This window comes from Scylla paramamosain, chromosome 27 (genome assembly GCF_035594125.1).
Source record: "Scylla paramamosain isolate STU-SP2022 chromosome 27, ASM3559412v1, whole genome shotgun sequence".
Classification (NCBI taxonomy): Eukaryota; Metazoa; Arthropoda; class Malacostraca; order Decapoda; family Portunidae; genus Scylla; species Scylla paramamosain.
Window position 1 is genome coordinate 16,990,177 of NC_087177.1, and position 25,687 is coordinate 17,015,863.

A 25,687-nucleotide genomic window follows, 5' to 3' on the forward strand; every position below is an offset into this window, starting at 1 on the left:
CTACAATGCCTGCAGTCACTGTCGCAAGGACAGCGACTCAAACTGTCAGCATTGCTATGCATTTTTCCAGGCCGGTATTCGATGTTGTAGTCATGCTGCTCCAGCTTGCCAATCCACCTGGCCAGCTGCCCCTCCGGGTTTCTGAGGGTTTTCAGCCACCTCAGAGCAGCATGGTCTGTCCTGATCTTGAATCTGGCCCCGTACAAGTAAGGATGGAAGTGATCAATGGCCAGGATCACTGCCAACAACTCCTTACGAGTGACGCAATAGTTCCTTTCAGGGGCTGAGAACTTCCTGCTGAAGTAGGAGACGACCCACTCTTGTCCGTCTTTCTCCTGGGACAAGACGGCTCCTACTCCCTCAGCACTCGCATCACAATCCAACACGTATGGTTTCATTGGATCCGGGTACGGTACCACAGGGGCGTTAGCGAGAGCCTCTTTCAGAGTTTCAAAGGCCCGTTGACAGTCCTCGCTCCAGTGAAAGCATGCCCCTTTACGAGTCAAGTGATGGAGTGGCACCGCAATTTGCGCAAAACCCTTCACAAACCTCCAGTAGTACGTACACAACCCAAGGAACCCGCGCACTTCCGTCACACTGCGCGGCACTGGCCACTCCTTAACTGACTCTACCTTACCAGGGTCTGTTTTCACTCCCTCACTACTCACTATGTGACCCAGAAACGGCACTTCCCTCTGGAACAGGCTACACTTCTTTGGACTGAGTTTCACATTTGTCCCCCTGAACCTGTCCAACACTGTCTTAAGCCTCTCCAGAGCCCCCTTGAATGAATTCCCGTACACTAGCACATCGTCCAAGTACACCAGGGCGCTTTTCCACAGCAACCCATCCAACACACGCTCCATTAGACATTCAAAGGTGGCCGGGGCATTCACCAGACCAAAACTCATCACTTTAAACTGATACAGTCCCTGCCCATACGAGAAGGCCGTTTTCTCTCTGTCCTCCTCCGCAACCTCAACTTGATGGTAACCTGATTTCAAGTCTAAGATGGAGAACCACTGGGCCCCCGTGAGTGCGTCAAGCGTGTCATCCACCCTCGGTAGAGGGTAAGAGTCCTTTGTCGTCACCGCGTTAAGGCCCCGATAGTCCACACAACACCTGGTAGACCCATCCTTCTTCTTAACGAGGACAACAGCAGCACTCCAGGGACTAGCCGACTTTTTGATTATCCCTTGCGCGCGCAACTCCTCCACGGCTTTTTCCACTTCCAGCCGACGAGCAGGCGCAATCCAGCGGGGCGGCAACTTAACCGGCCGACTATCCCCTGTGTGAATGCAGTGTTTAACCAGACTGGTCCGGCCCAGGTCATTATCTCCCTGCGAGAAGACATCTGCATACAGAGTCAGCACTTCCTTCACCTCGTCCACCTGTTCCCCAGACAGGCATGCTGAACTCCTCTACAATAGATCCTGCAGATGAGGTGGAACCCCAGTGCTACTCCCCTGCATGTCCTCGCAATGACCTTCCGGGTCCATAGTCGTCTGTACACCTTCACACTCTTCCGACCCTTGACTTTCCTCCTTCTGTTCCTTACTGAGACGGCAGCGGTGGCTGGCTTCGGGTAGGGACGCAGTATGGGCTCGGTGAGTTTCAATTGAAGCTTCACACTCCTCTGCGTCAACACCGCCCTCCTGTAGCAGCACCACACTACCTCTGACCGACATAGTCATTTCCCCGAAGTCCAGCACCGCCCTGCTCTGCTTCAGGTAGTCTAGGCCGAGCAAGTTCTCCCCGACGTCTGCCACAAAGACGGGAAGATGCTCCTCCGTGCTGCCAACCGCAATCCTGGCATGCACTGGTCCCCTCAGCTGTGTGCAGTGCCCTGTAATACCACACAGTTGTTGCTGGGCCACCGGGGGCTGTCCAGTTGCCACCACCCCGTCCTGCATGAAGGTACGTTCCGCGCCTGAGTCCACAGTGAGGCAGCAAGATTTGCCATCCACTTGCCCGCCCACCTGCACTGTCCGGGCACCCTCGGCGCGGCAACTTAGGCGGAGTGGGGTCTCTGGCTCTCTGGCTGGCGCTCGACCCCTTCCACCAGCCTCTTTCCGTTTCCCCCAGCCTCCTTGCTATCCCTGGGAGAGACGAGGGCACACTCTGCCGTCTTGTGCCCCTGACCGCAGTTCCAACAACAGGGTTTGTACTGGTACTGTCCTGCTCTGCCGTTGACAGCCTTTCTGCTACTCGATCCCTGCGGGCAGTACCTCTTGGTGTGCCCCTGCTGCCCGCAAGAGTAGCACTTACCCCTGAACTCACCTAGGGGCGGTGAAGGGCTAGAGTAGGCCTTCTGCACGGCCCCTTTCTTTGCCTTCACTCTCTGCGGGACATAATTCCTGCTGGGTCGCTCCCGCGTCGTCCGGAGAAATGACTCCATCTCCAGGTCCCTCGCCAGGGCCTCCTGAAGGTCCTTGGGGTGTGCCTGCTGGACGTATATCCTCAGTTGTTGGTTTTCGATGGCATCAACGAACTGATCCCGCAGGAGAATGGTGATCATCTCCTCACTGGCCTCCGGGTACGCACGCCGCACCAGCACCTCCAAATCCTGCGCCAGGCGTGTCAGGGTCTCCCCCGGGCCTCGTAACCTGGCCCAGAACCTTGTCCTGAATACCTCGGTTTGGTGCTGGTACCCGTACCTCCTCTCCAGTGTCGCCGTCACTTTACTATACGAGCACCGCTGGGCAGCTGGCAGCTGGTTCAGGACTTCTAATGCCGGTCCTTTGAGTGCCCACACCAGCTGCATGGCCATCTCAGGGCGACTCCACTGGCGGGCGCTGGCCAAGAGCTCGAACTGTGTCTTATACGCTTTCCAAGACACTGTTCCATCGAACTCCTGTGGCCAGTGCCTCGTCCCGTCCTTCAGCCTCCGTGACGTGGAGCTGGCAGCAGAGGGGTACGACTTTACTGAGGCTGGCGGGGATGGTGGAGGTGATAAGACGTTTACAGGAGAGCGTAGGGGAGATGGTATCACCTTGGCCAATGGAGAAAGGCTGTTTAGGCTTCCGTGACAACTATTATCCTCCTCCTCTTCGTCACTCCCCCCCTCAGTCTCACTAGCACGCCCACTTGACCGGGACAGCGTGCCTTTATGCTGAGAGAGTACAGGAGGCGCCTGTGCCGCCACAACCTCATCCACATATCTCCTCAGTTCACTGGCCGCCTTTTCCACCTCTCCCTTCACCTGATCCTTGGTGAACACTTCACTTAACACCTCGTCTTTAACCCGTGAACACTCCTCCTTCACGAGCCCCATAACCTCCTTAAATACACGGTCTACACTGCTCGTCACCGCTTGCAACTCAGCATGCTGTACCTCTCCCTGCGCCTTCAGGGCACTCATAACATCCGCTAGTGTGATTTCTTTCGCCGCCATGCTGACTTAATTACTGTAAGGCACCGTAACTTAACACAACACGCAGCTTACCATGGCAAAACACACTGCACCGTCCGCCCGCCCGCTGCGATCCACAAGTACGTTACCCGTACCACCGCTGCTCGCCTCCCCTGTCCAATACACACGCACACTCAGTAACACACCGCGACGCACACAGTTAGCACTTAACTCATCCCACTCCTGACACCACTGTAACTTCACCACCCCGTGGGCCTTCACACTTACACTTTTAGGGTCCGGTGCTTCCTGCATACGTGACGGTGAACTTACCCTGCGGCGCTCCGTGTTCTCCCCTGGCTCCCCTCAGAAGGCGAGTAGTAAAACACACTTGTCGGCTTCTGGCCCTCTATTCTCCGTTGCTCACACTACACAGTAGTCCTATGCTGTAGCTCGGCACCCCGGGCCTCTTGTCGACCCTCGGAAGGCTTCTTGACGCCTCGCTCCAGCTCACAAAGGCACATACAAGTACAGGAGGCAGTGTCGGCGACGCGCGGGCTTCCTTCCCTCACCAGTGCTCTCTTGCCACTCTGTCTCCCAAACTGTTCCGCCACCAATCCCAGGGCTGCTACACGTCACGTGATACTCCCGAGCCCCAGGGTAGGCGGCCGGCGAGGTGACGTAGTGTGACGTCATCCTCCCGAGCCAATTAGCAGGCGGTCGGTGAGGTGACGTAGCGCGACGTCATCCTCCACTTCCGCTGGGACTCAGTCTGGGTATCTTCATGAACTTGTCCTCTCGTAACAATATCAATGTACAAATCAGTAAACAATATAGAAAGAATACATAGAAATGACCTGTTACCACAGATGGATGAGGGGGCATGGGAAGAAAATAAAGAAGAGTGGACGTTCGAGCAACATCAAGAAATACAGCTTTCTGTATTGAATTATTGAAATCTGAAATGATTTAAAGGAAGATATGGTTGTGGCAAACATGTGTACACATGTTTAAAGAGAGATTGGATAAATATGGTTATGGAGACAGGACAAAATGAGCTTTGGCTCATGCCCTGTACAATATAAGTAGGTAAACTAGGTACTGTATTTGATGGCTCATAAGGCGCATGGGCTCATAAGACACACCCAGTTTTGTCAGACATTGAAATGAAAAAAAAAGATAAATGAGTGGATTTGAGCTATGAAAATGAAGTGAAGGATTTCACCTGACATTTGAAGACTCTCACATGTATTTAGATCATTATTAGATCCCAATATTTTGCATTTAAAAACTTTAATATTTGCTAGTAGCCTATGTACCAATCCTGTTATGAGATGTAAACATGTACCTGGCATATGGCATTGGCAGTGACTGTGAGAGACTAAAGGGGTAATAAAGTTTGTTCATAAGAATATTAAAAAATAGGTGCAATTTTAATTGTATGAAAGTGTGTCTTACCTCAAGGAGTAATGGCATCACACTGTAAAGGATGCAGTGAAGCTTGCCCATGTCACCGGGTTCAGCGCATAACTGACCGCATGTTTATTTTGGTACATGCAGTGTGTGGTGCATGGTCACCTAGGCAAATTCTTCCTGACTGGTGTCATTCTATGTGAATTACTGGTAAGTATGACCTAATATATATTGTTACCTTGAAAGAAAGAATTGTTTTGTGGTGTAGTACCAATCATCACTTTGTTTACATGTGCAAAGATGTCTGGGGTTTGATTTTAGAGCCTCTGTTGCCATAGAATTACCATCAACCACTGTCTCAATGCTGAACCTTGGCCTCATAGGACACAGGCTCATTTCCTGAGACTTTATTTTTGGAGAAAAGGTGCATCTTATGAGCCATCAAATACGATAATTAATTAAGATGGCTATTAGAAAGCATAAGACAGGTTTGTTTGCCTATTTGTGGACTTAGAAATGAGCATAACCAAAGTCCAGCAGGTGTAGCCCCAAGTTATGAGTTATGGTCTCTCTCTCTCTCTCTCTCTCTCTCTCTCTCTCTCTCTCTCTCTCTCTCTCTCTCTCTCTCTCTCTCTCTCTCTCTCTCTCTCTCTCTCTCTCTCTCTCGCACATTTTTTTCCTTTCTCCAACTCTCCTTCTCGGGTTATACAAGCCTTTATCCATATAATTTATTAAGATGGCTGGCTGAAAGTATAAGACAGGTATGTTTGCCTATTCATGGACTTAATGTAATGAAGCAGGGTTTCTACGCCATGCAGGACAACCTTCCCATCTCTTTGAGTCCCAGAGGCCAACTGGTGGAGATCTGTATGCCATGGAATCTCAAGCCAGACTCACTGAGGTGCAGTACAATAAGTTTTTAAATTAAATTCAAATTTTAAACTAGCATCTCAAAATAAACTTCTACAAGGCCTGTGTCCTAAGGCAGTGGGCAGTCCTTTGCTATGCTGTAGCATTGAGTGGGTAGTGGCGAAGCAGCATGCAAGGAGTAAATATGGCACATAGTGCCAAGTTTGAACTTCTGGTTAGCAAAGGGAACAATATCAAGAGCACAGTTTCATTTTGTGAGTAGACAGCTCATATCTCTGAACATTCATAACTTGTTACCTTGTAATTCAGACATCCTCTGTACTGGTAATTTATATCTTTTATGTCCAGTTGTTCTTCCCACTTTATTGAATAAAAATATTTTCTTAGTTCTTCATAATTTCCATTTCTATAAGTAAGCTGTCTTCTTTATTAATTTTCTATTATGTCATATACCACTATGAAGTCCCATGTCAGTACCACATGATCACTATTCCCTAATGGTGGGAAGTTCACAATATTTCCTATTTCATTATCTTTTCTTGTGAAGAGTAAATCTAGTAGCAATGGTTGATCCATGCCCCTCATTCTTGTATATTGCATAATATGTTGTGTTAGCAAGTGATCTTGTACAAGTTCTAGTAAGTTCTGTTCCATTGATATTCTGATTTTTTTACTTTGCATTTACTCCAGTCTTTATCACAGGTAAAATCTCTAGTTAATACTGTTTTTTTTTTATTTGTCTTCCATATTTTTAAGTGCCACAAATTAAATTAATGAAATCCATATTTTGAAGCATAGGTCTTATGGCTTCCTCAGTTAGGTCTTCTAACTCACTGTACTCTTCCATCTTCCAACCTCTTGTATTTACCTATTTGTATTGTACAGGGTACAAGCCAAAACTCTTTTGTCCTGTCTCCATATCTGCAGTAATCCAATTTCTCTTTAAATTTGCTCACACTAGCAGCTGTAACCACCTCCTCACTTAAACTATTCCAGAGATCAGTGCTTTGGTATGGGAAACTATATTTCTTGATGTCACTGAGACATTTACTCAACCTTTTTTGTATGTCCTCTTATACATCTTGTTTCCTCATTTATATGCATCTCTAAAAACTTGTGTGTCTACCTTTTCCATATGGTGTATTAATTTGTACACTGTTATCAAGTCTCTTCCTCTTCTCTCTGCCAGTGTTATTAATTGATCTCATTTCTTCCAGTCGCTCTTCATAAGTCTTTTCCTTCAATTCTGGCACCATCTTCATTGCTGTCCTCTGTATTCTTCCTAGTTTTCTTATATTCTTCCTGTGTGGAGACCATATGACTGCAGCATACTCTAATGTGTGTGTGTGTGTGTGTATTTACCTAGTTATATTTACCTAGTTGTGGTTTATGGATGGGGAGTAATCTCATACTATCCCATCTCTGTATCTATCTAGTTTGGTCTTAAAAGCACTGACAGTTTTGGCATTTACAATGTCTTTACTGAGTTCATTCCATTTGTTCACACTTCTGTGAGGAAAACTGTACTTCTTAATGTCTCTTTTACAGTTAACTTTCTTCAACTTCTTATTGTGTCCCTTTGTACTCTGTGTATCTAAATTTATAAAACCTTCTTTGTCCACATTTTCCATACCATTTATCTTTCTATAGATATTTATCTCTCTCCTGTTTTTCAAGGGTAGGAATTTCCAACATGCTTAATCTCTCTCTTCGTAGGTCGATTTACTCAACTCCGGAACCATCTTAGTGACAGCTTTTTGTACTCTTTCTAATTTTATAATATTCCTCTTTGTATGAGGAGACCACACCACTGCTGCATATTCCAATCTTGGTCTTATGGAAATCAACAACTTTTTTATCATTTCTTTATCCAAATATGAGAATGTGTTCTTACTCTTTTTAACAAATTTATTATCTCCAGTAATTTTATCAATGTGTCTGTCCGGAGTCAAATTTTCAGTAACTGTTACTCCCAAATCCACTTCCTCTTTTGACTTCTTTAACTTCACACCTTCAATCTCATAGTAATATTTTCTTCTTTTCTTACTCTTACTCCATTATTTTATATTTACATAAATTGAATTCTATTTGCCAAAATTTACATCTATTTATCTTATTTAAATCATCTTGCAGTACCATACAGTCATTTACATTTTCTACCTTCCTTATCAGCTTAGCATCATCTGCAATTAAGTTCATATAACTATCTATTTCTTCATTTATGTCGTTCACATATATTACAAACATTATTGGTCCCAACACTGACCCCTGTGGGATACCACTAGTTACTATCAGCCAAGATGAATTTTGGTCTTGTATTACAGTTCTCATCTCTCTATCATCCAGATAATCCTCCATCTACTCTAGCAGTCTTCTTCCAATTTTTCCATAATTTTTTTTATCTTCCATAGCAATCTTCAGTGTGGTACTTTGTCAAATGCCTTCTTCAAGTCTAAATAGACACCATTCACCCATCCATCTCTCTCCTGCACAATATTGACTACCCTTGAATAAAAGGACAATAAATTCATGGAGCATGATCTTCCCCCCCTAAATCCAAATTGACAATTTACTAAGACTTTATATCTTTCCAAGTGTTCCATCCATCTTTCCTTTATTGTTCTTTCACATAATTTCTCCGCAACACTAGTCAGCGACACTGGTCTATAATTTAGCGGATTTTCCTTATTTTCTCCTTTGAATATTGGTGTAATATTTGCTGTCTTCCAATCTTTTGGTACTTTTCCCTGTGATAGTGATGTCACCACTAGACTGAATTTTATCAGCCAGTTGTTTTCTACATTCCTTCAATATCCAGTTCGGACCAGTTGTTTTATTTACTTCAAGTTCTTTCATCATCTTAAGTATTTCTTCATAACTGACTGGGACTGTACTTAGTATATTCCTTACCAACTTATCCCTGCCAGCATCAAACTCCCTTTCCACAGTAAATACCGATCTGAAACTATTGTTCATAACCTCTGCCATGTCCTGTGCATTATCATAGATTTTTCTTTCAACTTTCAATCTTGATACACCTTCCTTCTTCTTCATCTCCCTATTAATATGTCCAAAGAACAGTTTGGATTAATTTATACACTTATCTATTATATATCTTTCATAGTTTCTTCTCTCCATTCTTATTATCTCAATGCACTTGTTTCTAGCATCAATATATTCCTCCCATCTGCTCTCAGTTTTCCTCTTCTTCCATCTATTTCAAACATTTGATTTACGATTTCTAGCCTCTTTGCATTTTGTATTGAACCATTACATAACCCTTTCTACATCTCACTCCTCCTTTAGGTACAGATTTCTCCACAGCAGAATTATATATCCTTATAAATTCATCCCATGTTTCCTGAACATCTTCTGCATCTTCAAAGTCTTTCCAGTCCACAGCAACAAAGTACTTTCTTAATTTTTCAGTCAGCTTTACTATATTTAAATCTTCTTACCTTACAATTTTCATCAATGATTACATTTTCATTTTTTAAATTAAATTCCATCAACACATGATTGCTTTTACCTAGAGGGCTATCAATAATTTCCATGTTCTTGGTACACACTAAATCAAGTCTTGATGGTTTATCTCTTCCACTAAATCTAGTATCACAATCAACCCATTGAGTCATCAAGTTTTACACCGCCCTGTTTAACAGTCAATGAGGGGGGCTTCAAAAAGTTTGTGGAAAAAGTCCATAATTAAAAATTATATGGAAGAATTTTTATTTCAATGCACCTGAACATTCTTGTATCAGTGTGTTATAATGTGCTCAAACATGAACTCTTCAATGCAGGTAATAATGCATTGCTGCCAGTTGGAAGTCAGGCACCATTCAAGCAACATGGAATCCACTAAAATTGAGGCCAGGACAAACATTAAATTCATGGTGAAACACGGTTGAGAGAATAGGCAAATCATTGACACTCTGAAACAAGTTTATGGCGACAATTCCCCAAAGAAGTAAACAACCTACAAATGGATAAGTTGGTTCAGAAGTAGAAGAAATGAAATTGAAGATGAGCCCTGCAGTGGCAAGCCATCAATGTCAGTTTGTGAGAAAAACATTGATGCTGTTCACCACATGATTGAAAAGGATAGACGAATAACCACTGAATCATTAGCAGACACACTCAACATCTCTGTGGGTTCTGCACACACAATTCTGGTGGAGAGTTTGGGGCTAAGCAAGCTTTCCACTCGATGGGTCCCTAGGTTGTTGTGCCCAATGCAACAGCAAACAAGGACAGATCTTTCAATGAAAATTTTGGACAAGTGAGATGAGGACTCTGAAGCTTTTCTGCAGAGAATTGTGACAGGGGATGAGACATGGCTCTACCAGTATGATCCTGAGGACAAAATTCAATCAAAGCACCCCAGGGTGGAAGTGGACCAGTCAAAGCAAAATCTGAGCATTCAAGAGGAAAGGTCATGGCCACTGTCTTCTGGGATGCAGAGGGGATATTGCTGGTTGACTTACTTGAGAACAAGAAAACATTTATATCTGCTTATTATGAATGCATTTTGAGAAAACTGTCCAAAAAAAATCTCAGAAAATGCCTGGAAAGCTGCATCAATACGTCCTCTTCCACCACAACAATGCACCTGGTCACAGCGCTTGGCAGATAAGAGCTGTGCTATGTGAATTTCGATGGGAAATCATCTGACATTCCCCTTACAGCCCCGATTTAGCCCCATCCGACTTCTTTTTGCTTCCAAACTTTCAAAAATCATTGAAAGGTACCAATTTTTCATCAGTTGAAGATGTAGAAAGAGCTGCTCTGACATGGTTCAGATCACACTATCCTCAGTTTTACTAAGACAGACTTAAAGGCTGGTATCAACATTTGCAGAAGTGTTTTGACATTAATGGAATATATGTTGAAAAATAAATATCATAACTGAAACCTTTTTTTTTATACTGTCCTTATTCAGCAAACCTTTTGAAACCCCCTCATATTACTCCATGAGTTTTCACTTCCAGTAGTTGTCAGTGTTTCCCAATTTATCTCCTTACAATTAAAATCACCAACAATAATTATATCACTACTTTCTATCACTGTCTTTTCAAGACCATTTAACACATCTACCAACATCTCTTCATGCTCTTCTTTTCACCAAGCATTGGTCATAGGTGGCATACATAATTCATTATCCTTCCATTTCCACCTCTAATTATCACTTGTGGGATTTCAGACTTGTCTTCACTTTTTATTACCCTCTCAACTTTGACACATTTTTTAGTCAAAATTGTCTCTCCTCCTCCCTTTTCACTTCTATTTTTCATCCATAAATCATATTTATCATCTCCAATATCAGGAGTTCCCCATTCATTTTTCCATTTTGTCTCACATAATACAGCAACATCTGGTGTGGTTTTGCTTAACAGCTCATTTAATTCCATTTTAGTTGAAATTAATTCATTTACATTAGTATAACATACTTTACTTACTGTTCAATGTACAATTTCTTTATTCTCATATCTCTTACTCTCCAGAAAAACTTCTCCTTTGTTCATTGTTTTTTTTTTTACTAGCTCCTTTTGTGTGTGTGTGTGTGTGTTTACCTAATTGTAGTTTTACAGGATTGAGTCAAGCTCATAATAACCTGTTCATTAAAGTTAATTTGCCATATTCAAATATTGAGGAAGCATATATAACATTATCATTATATTACCTTCCCTAGTTTTAACTTGAACTGCTATTAACTCAGTTTCATGATGTTCCCATTTTTACTTTCTGCACTATAAATTCTTTACCTATTAGTATTATGACAACCTAATTTTTTTTTCTTTTTTTTTCTCTCTATCTTTCCTCTATATATGGTAATCTTGCATTTCTAGGGTCTCCTTTTTCATATTTTTTGTTTAGTTTAATCCAGTGAGGCAGAATCTCTGCAGATTTGTTTTTTCTTTATATGTAGTATCTTTGACTTCCAGTAATATAGAGACTATCCCATCCACATTATTGTATAATATCTTAATTTTGCTGTACCTACATTCTGTCTCAGCATACATTTTCTTAATTGGTTTCCCAATTTGTTTATGTACCACTTCTTAACCAGCAGTCCCATGACTCTGTAGAAAAAAAAATTTCTTCTTGTGTCCTTCCACTGTTCCTTTTTCAGCTTCATGTTTTTTCTTCAGTTTTCCATGTCTTCCTAAGACAAACTTGGTTATTTGTGATTTTTTCAGATCTCCCTTTAATTTGCAAAGGTTTCTGATTACTTCCTTCATTATTGCTGATGTTTGGAGAATTGTTTTATGTGATCTTCTTATCTGTGATATATTTCATTACGTTTTTCTGATATTTGATCTGTTACCTCATTTATTATTTCTGTGATTGTTTTTATCTCTGCTTTGTTTCTTGTTATTCCATTGGAAACATTTCCTTCCTTCTTGCTTTATTCATGTTCACTGTCTCTCTGAGGAGTTTGCCACCCTTCCTGATTACACTAAACCTTGATAAGTTGGAGATCAGTATCTTGGATATTGGATAAATTGGACACTAATGTGACCTTAAAATAAGTGTAGGATATCTCAGATTGACAGCCAAGATATCCGGGGAGTGGGGGGGGGGTTTGGATAGATACTTGATATTTTGAAATGTTCTTCAAGATATATGAGGGAAGATTGACACTTTTTTTTTGTGGGAGGGACACTGGCCAAGGGCAACAAAAATCCCCCCCCAAAAAAAAGACCCAATGAGATGCCAGTCTCCAAATAGGGTCCCTCTTGAAGGAGTTCAAGTCATAGGAAGGTGGAAATACAGAAGCAAGCAGAGAGTTCCAGAGTTTAACAGAGAAAGGGATGAATGACTGATCTTGCATTATAGACGTGGAAAGAAAGGGGTGTGAGAGAAAGTCTTGTGCAGCAAGACTGTGGGAGGAGGGAGGCCATGCAGTTAGGAAGATCAAGAACAGTTAGCATGAAAATAGTGGTAGAAGATAGCAAGAGATGCAACATTGTGGCATTGAGAAAGATGCTTAAGACAATGAGTTAAAGGAGAGGAGTTGATGAGATGAAAAGCTTTTGATTCCACCCTGACTAGAAGAATGGTATGAGTGGACCCCCCCCAAAAAAAATAAGTGAAGCATACTCCATACATGGACGGATAAGGCCTTTGTACAGAGTTAGTGACTGGAAGGGCGAGAAAAACTGCCAGAGACATCTCAGAATGCCTAACTTCATAGAAGCTGTTTTAGCTACAGATGTGGTGTGAAATTTCCAGTTTAGATTATAAGTAAAGGAAAGACTGAGGATGTTCACTGTAGAAGGGGACAGTTGAGTGTCATTGAAGAAGAGGGGGTAGTTGTCTGGAAGGTTGTGTCAGGTTGATAGATGGAGGAATTGAGTTTTTGAGGCATTGAACAATGCTTAGTTTGCTCTGCCCCAACCAGAAATTTTAGAGAGATCAGAAGTCAGGCATTCTGTGGCTTCCCCGTGAGTACTGTTTACTTCCTGAAGTGTTGGACGTCTATGAAAAGACATGGAAAAGTGCAGGGTGGTATCATCAGCGTAGGAGTGGATAGGACAAGAAGTTTGGTTTAGAAGATCATTAATAAATAATAGGAAGAGAGTGGGTGACAGGACAGAACCCTGAGGAACACCACTGTTAATAAGATTTAGGAGAACAGTGACTGTCTACCACAGCAACAATAGAACAGTCAGAAAGGAAACATGAGATGAAGTTACAGAGAGAAGGATAGAAGCTGTAGGAAGGTAGTTTGGAAATCAAAGCTTTGTGCCAGACTCTGTCAGAAGTTTTTGATAAGTCTAAGGCAACAGCAAAAGTTTCAACAACATCTTTGAAGAGGATGACCAAGACTCAGTAAGGAAAGCCAGAAGATCACCAGTAGAGTGGCTTGACAGAACCCATACTGGCAGTCAGATAGAAGATTGTGAAGTGATAGATGTTTAAGAATCTTCCTGTTGAAGACAGATTAAAAATTTTAGATAGGCATAAAATTAAAGCAATAGGATGGTAGTTTGAGGAATTAGAACGGTCACCCTTTTCAGGAACAGGTTGAATGTAGGCAAACTTCCAGCAAGAAGAAAAGGTAGATGTTGACAGACAGAGTTGAAAGAGTCTGAATACACAAGGTGCAAGCATGGAGGTGCAGTTTCAGAGAACAATAGGAGGGACCCCATCAGGTTCATGAGCTCTCTGAGTGTTTAGGCCAGCTAGGGCATGGAAAACATCATTGTGAAGAATTTTAATAGATAGCATGAAGTAGTCAGAGGCTGGTGGAGAGGGAGGAAAAAACCCTGAATCATCCATGGTAGAGTTTTTAGCAAAGGTTTAAGCGAAGAGTTCAGCTTTAGAGATAGATGTGATAGCAATTGTGCCATCTGTTTGAAATAAATTAGGGAAAGAAGAAGTAAAGTTATTGGAAATATTTTTGGCTAGATACCAGAAGTCATGAGTGGAGTTAGATCTTGAAAGATTTTAACACTCTATTAATGAAGGAGCTTTTGGCTAGTTGGAGAATGGAGTTGACATGGTTTCAGGCAGAAATATAAAGTGCATGAGATTCTGGTGATGGAAGGCTCAAGTGCCTTTTGTGGGCCACCTCTCTATCATGTATAGCACGAGAACAGGCTATGTTAAACCAAGGTTTGGAAAGTTTAGGTCGAGAAAAAGAGTGAGGAATGTATGCCTTCATGCCAGACACTGTCACCTGTGTTATGCCTTCAGCATATAGAGATGGGTTTCTGACATGGTAGCAGTAGTCATTCCAAAGAAAATCAGCAAAATATCTGCTCAGGTACCTCCAAATAACAGAAACAAAATGCCAGAGGCACCTCCACTTAGGTGAATCCTGAAGAGGGATTGGAACAATAGGACAAGATACAGATATGAGATTGTGATCAGAGGAGCCCAATGGAAAAGATAGGGTTAGAACATAAGCAGAAGGATTAGAGGTCAGGAAAAGGTCAAGAATGTTAGGCATATCTCCAAGATGGTCAGGAATATGAATAGGGTGCTGCACTAATTGCTCTAGGTTGTGGAGGATGGCAAAGTTAAAGGCTAGTTCATCAGGATGGTCAATGAAGGGAGAGGAAAGCCGAAGCTGGTGGTGAACATTGAGGTCTCCAAGAATGGAGATCTCTGCAAAAGGGAAGAAAGTCAGAACGTGCTCCACTTTGGAAGTTAAGTAGTCAAAGAATTTTTTTATAGTCAGAGGAGTTAGGTGAGAGGTATACAGCACAGATAAATTCAGTTTGAGAGTGACTCTGTAGTTGTAGCTAGATGGTGGAAAACTCGGAAGATTCAAGAGCGTGGGCATGAGAGTGCACATAAACACAACATCCAGCTTTGGAGTGAAAATGTGGATAGAGAAAGTAGGAGGGAACAGAAAAGGGGCTACTGTCACTTGCTTCAGACACCTGTGTTTCAGTTAGGAAAAGAAGATGAGGTTTAGTACAGGAGAGGTGGTGCTCTACAGACCGAAAATTAGATCTATGACCATGAATGTTGCAGAAATTAATGAAGAAAAAGTTGAGGGGGATGTCAAAACACTTAGGGTCAATACCAGAGCAGTCCGACCTGGGAACATTTGTGGTTCCCTCCCCAGATGGGGACTCTGAGCCTGGTGTAGGAATTGTTATGATAATTTTGAATTTTGAGTGAAGAGTGTGTGTGTGTAATTAGGTGCTTGTAGTTTTGTGTGGAGGAAGAGAGTTGTCTTTAAAGGGCAGACTATGACTGTTCCCTTGTGTTATGAGACACAAAGGGAAACATTCAGTGAGGTCACAGCTGGGTTTAATTATAGATTCACAGTACCCCTTTATCCAGTGCTTTAGACCTCTCTGTGAGTAGTTATTGTTCTGGCAGGTGCCTACTGCTTCCTCTTATAGACATCAGATATCTAATGTATTATTCTACTGTAGAGCATCACATCTTATGTTATCTTGAGTTATTCAAGTGAAGGAATGGAAGAAAATAATCACTGACTGAAATGACCTTTGGTTTTAACACAATTACAAGAACAGAAAAAACTGAGGTGAGGTACATGGTGCCATTTAAAGAAGCAAGTGTGGTGAATGCTGTGACCAAGTCAATGCTACTAGTGCTTAGGAAAACAATTTTCAAGATGTGCACCAGAAAAGATGGATACTTATTGAAATATTAAATACTCAATAAATAATCTAAATACCAATACAGTCATACTTTGCAATTTTAACATCCTTCAATTCAAACAACTCCCAATTTGAACAGTGTTTGCAAGCAAATTTTGTCCTCTAATTTGAATGTGGTCCTCCATTTCAAACACAAGCACCTGTTCTAGCAACACCACTCGGTTGTTCCTCCTCCCCCTTTCTTTCCCCTCCTCCTTCCCTCCCTCTCCCTTCCCTGCCCCTCTCCCCCATCCCTCCCCCTCTCCCCCATCCCTACCCATTGCCTCTCTCTATCCCAACCATCCTGCTCTCTCTCTCTCTCTCTCTCTCTCTCTCTCTCTCTCTCTCTCTCTCTCTCTCTCTCTCTCTCTCTCTCTCTCTCTCTCTCTCTCTCTCTCTCTCTCTCTCTCTCTCTCTCTCTCTCTCTCTCTCTCTCTCTCTCTCTCTCTCTCTCCACTTCCTTGACCCATGTACTCTCCTTCCCTGCATGTCTCTTTCTCCCATTGTTCCTTTCCTCTCCCCTCCTCTTTCATCTGGTCTCAAACCTCCCTCCCCATCACCTTCTCTCCCCCTTGTCCATCAGAAATAAGGAACAAGAGAATGATACCTTGCTCTCTCTCCCCCACATTCATTCTATGTCATTTTCACCTCATCCTTTCTCACTCATGATTCCATTTTCATTCCTGATCAGTCTCATTCTATTTAGCAATTCTCATGATTGTTCTTACTTTGAGAGAGAGAGAGAGAGAGAGAGAGAGAGAGAGAGAGAGAGAGAGAGAGAGAGAGAGAGAGAGAGAGAGAGAGAGAGAGAGAGAGAGAGAGAGAGAGAGAGAGCATTTTAGTGAAAAATAAAAATTGTGTACACTACAACAACTGTTTTCAAGACTGAAGACAGCAGGGACTTTCAATGACATAATTTTGAGGTTGGTGTTTATTTACAATGCTATGTTGTGTAAAATTTTAAGGTCATTGTTTTTGTATCTGATGTATAGGACAGTCCACTTTTTTGTGTCTTAGGATGATTCAAATGTCATTTTATATACTGAAATATACGGTACTCCATATTTTCTTTTATTGTATTTTTCTAAATATAATTTAGGTTATTTTCATTCAATTCTATATTTAGGGCACAACATAAATCCATAAAAATGAAAAAAAATGGGGGATCTTGGGACCTGGAATGGATTAATTCTTCTTACATTAATTGGAATGGGATAATGGCCAAATTATTAAATAACCTGTTCCTTCTTCCTGCTTCAAAACCAGTCTTCGTGCATTATCAGTCACAAGGAGGCTCCTCAAGCAGCGCATAAAGAGGTTGAGCAGCAGAAAAACTAACTAATGGAGCAGCCCAGCATTGCATCTTCATCAATCAATTTGCTTATTTCATGCTTAATTACATAATTTTTCCATGATATTGTATTAGTAATTTGTTATTGGATCAGATAAAGCTTTCTAGGCATCATATGAAAAATCATACCTTGCAGGAAATATTAGTTGGTGATAGTAGTGTCACATTGTGTGAACTGGCAACTTGCCCCTTATTGGTCCAAAAAAATCTGCCAGGAGAAAATAACTACATAGTAACTTACATTAGCCCCTCATGTTTTTGAAAGCATAGAATAGCAGATTCAGTATTTGACATTAACATAAGGGAAAGTTATCTTTTGTGACTGCTCCTTGCTTTGGTTAACAAAATGTCTGTGTTTGTTTTAAACAGAATGTTCTACTGGAGTGATGTGTAATGCCTGGAAAATATACAGGCCGTGATTACATAGTACAAATGTAAAGGTTTCACTAGAATGTTGAAAAAAATTTAAAACCATGCCACATAACTATTGGCAATGAAAAGACTGTGAATGCAAGAAACGGACTGTTGAGGGACACGAGGATGTGCCTCTCCGCAAACATGGTGGTGCACTGCCCCAAAATGTTTATTCTTTTAGTTGATTTGCTGTAAGCTGAGGATGTACCTTTAACTGTCTCTTGATACCATGTAAGGTGTTGTCGAACATTTTGGGCCAAACACCACCACATTTGTTGTGAGGCCCTTGTTGTTGTGTCCCTCATCGCTCTATTTCTTCACCAATGCATTCACAGTCTTTTCATCACCAAAAGTTATGAGGCACAGTTTTAAATTTGTTTCACCTTTCTGGTGAAAATCTAACACTTGTATTATGTAATCGTGGCCTGTATATTTCCCAGGCATCACACATCATCTCAGTAGAACATTTTGTTTAAAACAAACAACCATTTTCTTAACCAAAGCAAGGAGCAGTCACAAAAGATAACTTTCCCTTATGTTGTTAATACGTCAATATATTTCTTTCCTTGGTTGTCTTAAAATGATGGCCAGAAAATCCCAGGTTGGTGATGGCTGGCAGGAATGCTTCCCCCACCAACCTTGTTGTGATGGATTGACCTTACTATTATGTTTCTGAGAACATATCCCAATCTTATACCTATGGAGCAGTGTACTGCGTGGATCTTCCCTACTTATGTTCATGGCCAACTCTATCTAGGTAAAGTGAATGTTCTGCTTCATACTGATGAGGCTGCTGTGAAACTGGAGGTTGGTGGGCTTCACTTGAAAATGTCCCCATGGCTGCTAACAGAAAGACTCACGTGGTATTTTCTGCTAAACCTAGCGTATGTCACCATGTCCCATATTGTTTATGTAAATATTAATCACAGAATATTTTCCATCATTTCAGTACATGTAAAATACATGAATTTTCTAGTTTTCAAAATTTGTGTGATTTACATGAGTATCAACACAATAATGAACACCCTCTCACACAGAGAAAGAGAGAACAGTGTCTGTTAATACCTTGACAGGGAAGAGTCTTCTTTAGAAGACTCTCTGAGGAAAGGGAAAGAGGTAGATTGATAATTTAGCCGTAAATTCCTTCCCAATTCAAACATCCCAAATTCGAACTGCCCAAAAGAACCAGTTAAGTTCGAATCACGAGGTACCACTGCATTAATTTTTCCCTATACAGTACATAATACATAATCACCTGGTGTTTACTATAGTATGTGCACTGAAAACACTGCCCACTCTCTGTAAGACCTTTGTCCTGCTATGGGGCACACAACTGGTGTTCCTGCTTGACTTGCTGTGTTTGCAGGTCTTCATCTGGTCTATATCTATTTTTTCCCTGATATTTTTTTTGTACTCCCTTTACTTCTCATTTAATGTTTGTTGCACCTATTTGTTTGTCTTGAATTATTTGCCATTATTTTAGCACATTAGCATAAAATTTTTGATTTTTTTTCATTTACTATATCTACATCCATTTCAGTTTCCTTAATTACCTTACTTTATTTTCATAATGTTATTTGTTTGCTGCATTATTTTATTATTATTAATTTTATTATTAATTTTTTTATGGGCATCCATTTCTCCACTTATTTCTTTAATTTTTTTTTCATTGTACTCTTATCTGATGAAAGTTCAACAATAGTCACTTATAGCAGATTTAGTTGTGTCTTTAGGTCTCTGTTTTCTTTTTTCAAGTCTTCATTCTTCTCTCTAATTCAAATTCTTTTCTTGGTTCCACAAGGTCTTCTTATTTATTAAATGTGTTCTCTAGTTTACATAATTGCATTTCATCTATGAAGTCAATATAATTATGAAGAATCTTTCTTTGACTTATCTTTCTTTTCCACTGACAAAGCCATCTTCTCTTTAAGTTTTTGTTCAGCTTGTGTACAGCATTGTCAAGGTCAGCACTTTATCAGCATTTGACTGGCCCTGCTTGTGTTGCCAGTGCCAATTATTTTATTTATTTATTTATTTTTTTTATAGATATATTATTTTTACATCTTTAAACACACATTCTAAAACACCTGGGACATCAGGCTAATCAATACTGTAAAGGTACACTTGGCACTTGGCTGCAGTTTTTCATGGGCTGTTTGTCTGGAGGGACAGAGGTATACATCTACTCTTTGCTCACTCTGCTTTGTGTGTTTATGAGAGAGAGAGAGAGAGAGAGAGAGAGAGAGAGAGAGAGAGAGAGAGAGAGAGAGAGAGAGAGAGAGAGAGAGAGAGAGCGCGCACGCGCTTGATGACACTTTTGTAGTTTGAGAGGAATATGTATGGACTGGGCAAAATTTTGAAGAAAGTATTAAAGAAAAACAAATATGAATTTCACAAAAGGAGTGTATAATATAGAAAGGTACATAATAACCTTCTGGGCATTATGAGAAGTGTTGGAATTATTAGTAGTTGAACAGGAACCAATAGGAAGGCTTGATAAGACCTGGAGATGATGTGTGGAGGAAGACATGAGAAGGGGTGAACATTAAGGAAGAGATTGTCTATAACCAGTAAATGTGAGAAATTCTCCAAGGGAAATGAAGCATTGAAGACAGAATGGTAAATATAAATATTAAATTTCCAGTTGATATACTGGAATGAGTACTGTGGAAGTACAGACTAATTTCCTTGATGCACAAGCTTATGAATAATTGAAACCTTGCAGGAAATTATAGTAAATTGATATCCTAAAGATGTGAGAGATGCACATGACTGTAGCTAGGTCCAAATTTTTAGTGTATATAGGCTGAAAAATTTTCTTGGATTTTCCTACAGATTGTAGGTTGTAAAAAGATAATATTTTGGAGCCTTCATCATTTGTTTATCTGTTATTCCAGGGCGGAGTACTAGTAGTTCCTCTGAAGCATCTACTCCAGAAGCTGGAGTTCCAGATTGCAGGCAGCCTCCACCCCTTCTACGCACAATCAGTGAAGGAACTTACACCACCACTGACAGCCTTAGCAGCACAGCTTCCTTCTCACGGTCACATCTTCCTGTATTTGACTCTCCAGATACATTTATAGATGATACTAGCTGGGATCTAAAGCATAGGTTGTCACTAAAAGTTTTGAAGCCAAATTGGAATTCTGAAAGTTTGGACCAGTTGGATTCAGGAGGTCCTAGGTTAAAGAATGAAGGTATTAAGAATTTTGAGCCCATTTCAAATCATGTTCTATATGCTGATCCTCAGCCCAGCAACACTCAAAGTGACTTAGAATGCACACAGCTATGATTGTTCACTCTATGCAGAATCTATAATTTTAGAAGTGCTTTAAAATTTTATTGAAATATTATGTATAGATATTGTACAAAAGTTTACCAGAAGCATTCCCTATATCGTGATGTTAGTGGCAGATATCTTCGTATCAATGTAGTGAAAGGTTCTTAGATGGAGGCTGTGGGACAAACTTTGATTCCATTTTTCATCATTTGTTGCCTCTCTAACATGAAATTTGTTTGGTCTTTGAACTTAGTGTCTTTCCAAGATCAAAAATGGTCTGGACCATGGCACTTGTGAATATATTTAGAATATATTTATAAATATGTTGAAAGCAATATATTTTTGTAGATCAGGTAGCTTTTTATCTGTAAATGGTAAAAAGAAATATAATTAATTATATTTGTTCTTTTTTGTTTTATCAATTGTTTCATAATTTTGATGTATGAATATTTACACAAATCCTCACAGCATCTTCCATTGGATTAAGTACTTCACACCATAAACTAATAATGATAACATGGCATGCCTAATTTCCATTATAAATTATATTTTTTTGAGAAACTGGCTTATGTTTTGTAAAGTATCAGAAACACTTTAAACAAAGGGTTTCACATTTGAAAACTTCTGACAATCTTTTCCATGGATGGCTAAAAGGAAAATTGTCCATTCTATGCATATGAGCTTAACTTGTTGCAATTCCCGTGTCACTCCTTTCATATATTCTTCCTGCCTTTATCACTGTATCTTACAGGTTGCCTTCTCCATATATTTGTCTTCTCCATATATCTACAAGTGCTGAGTGATGGAGTTGCCAATTGTTAATGGTTTGTTAAACCAAAGTAACATTTCTTTAAGGTTACCCACTTTTCCATTAAAGTGGAAGATATATAACTCACAGGGTATTGGAATTAATTTATATCAAAGTATGATTAATTTGTAATGAGAAGAAATCACAAATTGCATGACAGAAATCCCCTCATTTCATTACAGCATTAACCTCACAAATCTTGACAAGATCTCAATCAAAGCTTGATTGTCTACATTACTCTTTGAAGTGAATCACATCAAAACATAAGAAGTTGCATAAATAATTTTTTATAACAGAATTGTATCAAAATTAGGTGTATCAAAAATTCAAGTAAGGTCTGTGAAATAAAATAGTTGCAAACTCTTGTGTGAGTAGGTGTGAAGTGACAAAGACCTGCCCTTTTACATCATCAGACTAAGGGCTCTACGTGCATATGTTTATCCCTTTAAATTGTGTCCTAAGTTGCATCTATCAGGATTAATTGCTTAATTATATACTTTCTAGTGATGTACAATTAAAGTGATGATGTTTTGATATACAGTGGAACCTCGGTTTTTTAAATGACCGATGCTCCCACTGCTAAAATGGCTGCTCCACATCATCTCCAGATTAGATTTTGTTTTTTATCCAGAAAGGATGTATTGAATGAACTTAGTGACACATAACTCATCAAAAAATATTGTTTCGACCATGCAAGCATTCTCTTTGTCACTGATCAAGTGGGGGAAGCCTTACAGAGTGACACAGAGAGGAGCAAAATTAAGGTGATCACAGCACTTAGACATCTTGCTACTAGGAAAAATGCAGTTGTGCAGTAGTGATGGTGTTGTGGGTCATAAAAAGAGCCACAGGAAGATGGGGATTACTCCTGAGTGCCAAACCTTGTTTGTTTACATTGAGGTTCTTCAACTTCTTCAATGGGACCACATTTAATCTATTTCAAAGATTGAATTACTGTCTTACCCTCTGTGTCTCTCCTCCAAATATATAAAAATGAAGGAAATCTTTATAGAAACTATAAATTAGTAATAAATGGCAGGTTTTGCTGTCTTGTAGTATTTCAAATCAAGTAACTTTGTTCAAAAACCAAATTATGGTATGGCAACTGAAGCAATTATGAGTTAAAATTTTTGTTAAAAAACTGAATTGTTTGAAAAGGGAGATATTTGGTAACTGAGGTTCTACTGTATTTTATGTTACATTATCAAGGAAAGTGTATTATGTGTCTTGCCATTGCTGATGGATTGCTGTTGGTTTGTAAAAATAATGTTGCTCAGAAAATTTTGAATTGAGTTGATGAACTTCCCACCTATGTGTTTTATAGAATGTTTATTTGGAACAAAAATGTTTATTTTGGAACAACAAAATTTTTTTTTTTTTAACAATTTCTTACAAAGTCAATGATATATGATTATTTAAAGAAAAATTATTAGTGGTGATTTATAATTTATTTTGTAGCATACTGTCAGATCTTTTCAAAGAGCTGTAGACATTTTACAGTGGAAATATAAATTTCAAAAAACTTTTTATGCATGAGAGGATTAAAAACAAAGGCTAAAACTATTTATATTTATTAGATATCGTGGGTGAAAGACTAAAGGTCTGTAAAAACTACTAGTTTTTTCCAAGATTTTTTTTTTTTGAGAATTGGCAAAAGCCCATAAATACCTTTGTACTTTAAAGAAGGAATTAGAAAAAAGTAAATGAATATTGTTATATAATTATAACAGTTACGGTTATATTATTGTAACAGGAAAGTCAATGCTGATCAAAATCCACTCAGATCTTAGTGATTATCTTGTTTCATTGGTAAAAATTTCTTCACACATTTCCAGACTGTGTCAGTTCTGCCACTTCTGGATTTCAGTATCAGGGAAAAAAATGTTAGACTTTAGAGATAGATGTGTTATTAGGGAAATTTTTTATCATTAGCAATAGGACTGACAATTCTGATATATGAATATCATCATTTTTATTGTGAGAACTAGATGTTCTGATATCACCTTGATGTCATCTTCAGTGATCCATAAAAGATTAGTATTAAAATGCTTTACAGATTGTTATAAAAGCTTCATAGTTATATAGCAGAGGGGGGTGGCAGAAACAGTGTTATTTAACATATTGATGTACATGGACTCCAGTGTTCTCAAGTTAATGTTATTACTGTCATTAATTTTGAAGAATTCAGTTCTTCATATAACACCACAGGTGTGGGTCTCATATTGCCAAGGAAAGAGAACACAGTCTCTTAGCATAAAGATTAGTTGACCAGAGGAAGCTGAAGACTGTGTTCCCATTCTTACTCAGTGATAAGAAAGCACACAGGCTCATTGTGCTATATTAAGACTTCAATGCTTCAAAATTATTGACTGTAGTAACATTAGCTTCAGAACATTGGAGTCCAAGTACATCAAAATCTTGGCCCCTGGACACTACTTCTGTTTCCCTTTGCATTATATAACAACTAATGATCCTTTTGTAATCATCTTTATTTTTTTTATTTATTTATTTATTTTTTTCCAAATGGTATTCTTGCTTCCCTTGGTGTATCTTTGAAGATAACGTCAAGGTGATGTTGGAAAGTCTGGTCTTCATAATGATGATATATGGTTTGTATTGGCACTTATTGTCCTCTTCCTAATGAAAATGTTACATTTGAATTTGCTTGACACATTCACATATGTCTGGAAATGCTCCAGTTTTATCTTCTGTGTCCTTTCCATGTCCAGTCCATTAAATTTTGAATTATTGCAGATGATATTTTTTGTTTTTTCCTGACACAGAGCATAAACATAATGGACACATCCCAGATATTTGTGAATGGATGTCGTCAATTCTGACTGGCCATGCTTTCAGGGAATTCATTTTCCACTGTATGTGAAATGAACAAATGAAAAAAAAAAAATAATAAATACATATAAAACTTATTGAACTTATAAGAAATCACTGTTTTGTGTGATTCATTTAAACAAATACATGGATACAAATTTCAAACAAAACATCTGGAATAAAATACAAATAGTGCATTAAATGAAAGGACATATTAAGGATTCTTATGTAGTTTGTACTTTTATTTCACATACATGTATAAGTATGATTGCTCTGCACTAGTTGATATTCTTCTGCCTCTTCACTCAGAATTTTAGCAATCAATGCTAATTCAGGATCTATGAATAATATCTTGAAGTTTAGCTGATTCTTGCTGATCCTGGTGCATCAGTGATACATACATTGAATATCCCACTCTGACCTCCATCCCTGAAGGTGTGAAAACTCAATGGGTGAGGTTATCCTCATCTATCCTCTTTTATGCTGCCACTACCATCCAGCTGATCAACCACATCATAGACAACATTGATGAACTTTGATCTAGGTTTTCCTTAGTTAAAGTGATTTCAAGCAACCAATCATCATTGAAATAGAAAAGCAGCTCATCCTCATCCAGTTTGTAGATTGCCATGCATGATCACAACTTGTGGAACTTCATCCTCACTGACATCACCCAGCATTATTCCCCTCAGCCACTTCCTCCTCACACATTAGATGCAGTAACTATTTGTCTGTCATGTGGTTGCCTACACCTACTACCTCACATGCCAAACAGCCTGTTACCAAGTCCTGAACACCATTGGTGCACTCACCAGTGAGCCAGTTTGATCAGTGGATTGCAGTGCCCATGGACTGAAGTGCTTCCAGTTTAGGACATATGTGAGAAGTAGTACAACTACCATAGAACAATCACCACTGCATATCACCACTTCCCATCAGAAGAAACTTGGTGAATTCACTGATTAGGTGTCCCTGGATCACACCTAGATCAAATCCTTGCTGCAGCAATGCAACATAGCCTTTTACAACACCACCTTTCTGTTCAAGCAGTTATGCAACAAAGTCATTTGTAAAATAAAGAAACCCAAGATATCATACTACTCCCAACAAAACCCAAAGCTTTAAACAATAAAGCATTTGTTGGACTTAACCAACAAAACCAATATATAATTCATATTTGATTGGTGATGTATAAATTTAGTAAGAAAACTTAACATCATTACTGTTTAAATTTGAGTCTGTTTTT

General features: G+C 39.7%; 1 protein-coding gene across 4 annotated transcripts in view; it reads left to right on the forward strand.

Annotated features, from left to right (window-relative positions):
* Positions 1–24,539, forward strand: part of LOC135114293 (LIM domain kinase 1-like) — a 267,522-nt gene extending 242,983 nt beyond the window's left edge. For all 4 annotated transcript variants that reach the window (XM_064030183.1, XM_064030184.1, XM_064030185.1 and 1 more), the window contains one exon: positions 20,422–24,539. In XM_064030183.1, coding sequence (XP_063886253.1) covers positions 20,422–20,816 — 395 coding nt within the window. In that variant the 3' untranslated portion in view covers positions 20,817–24,539. The remainder of the gene's footprint in view (positions 1–20,421) is intronic.
* The last annotated feature ends 1,148 nt before the right edge of the window (positions 24,540–25,687 follow it).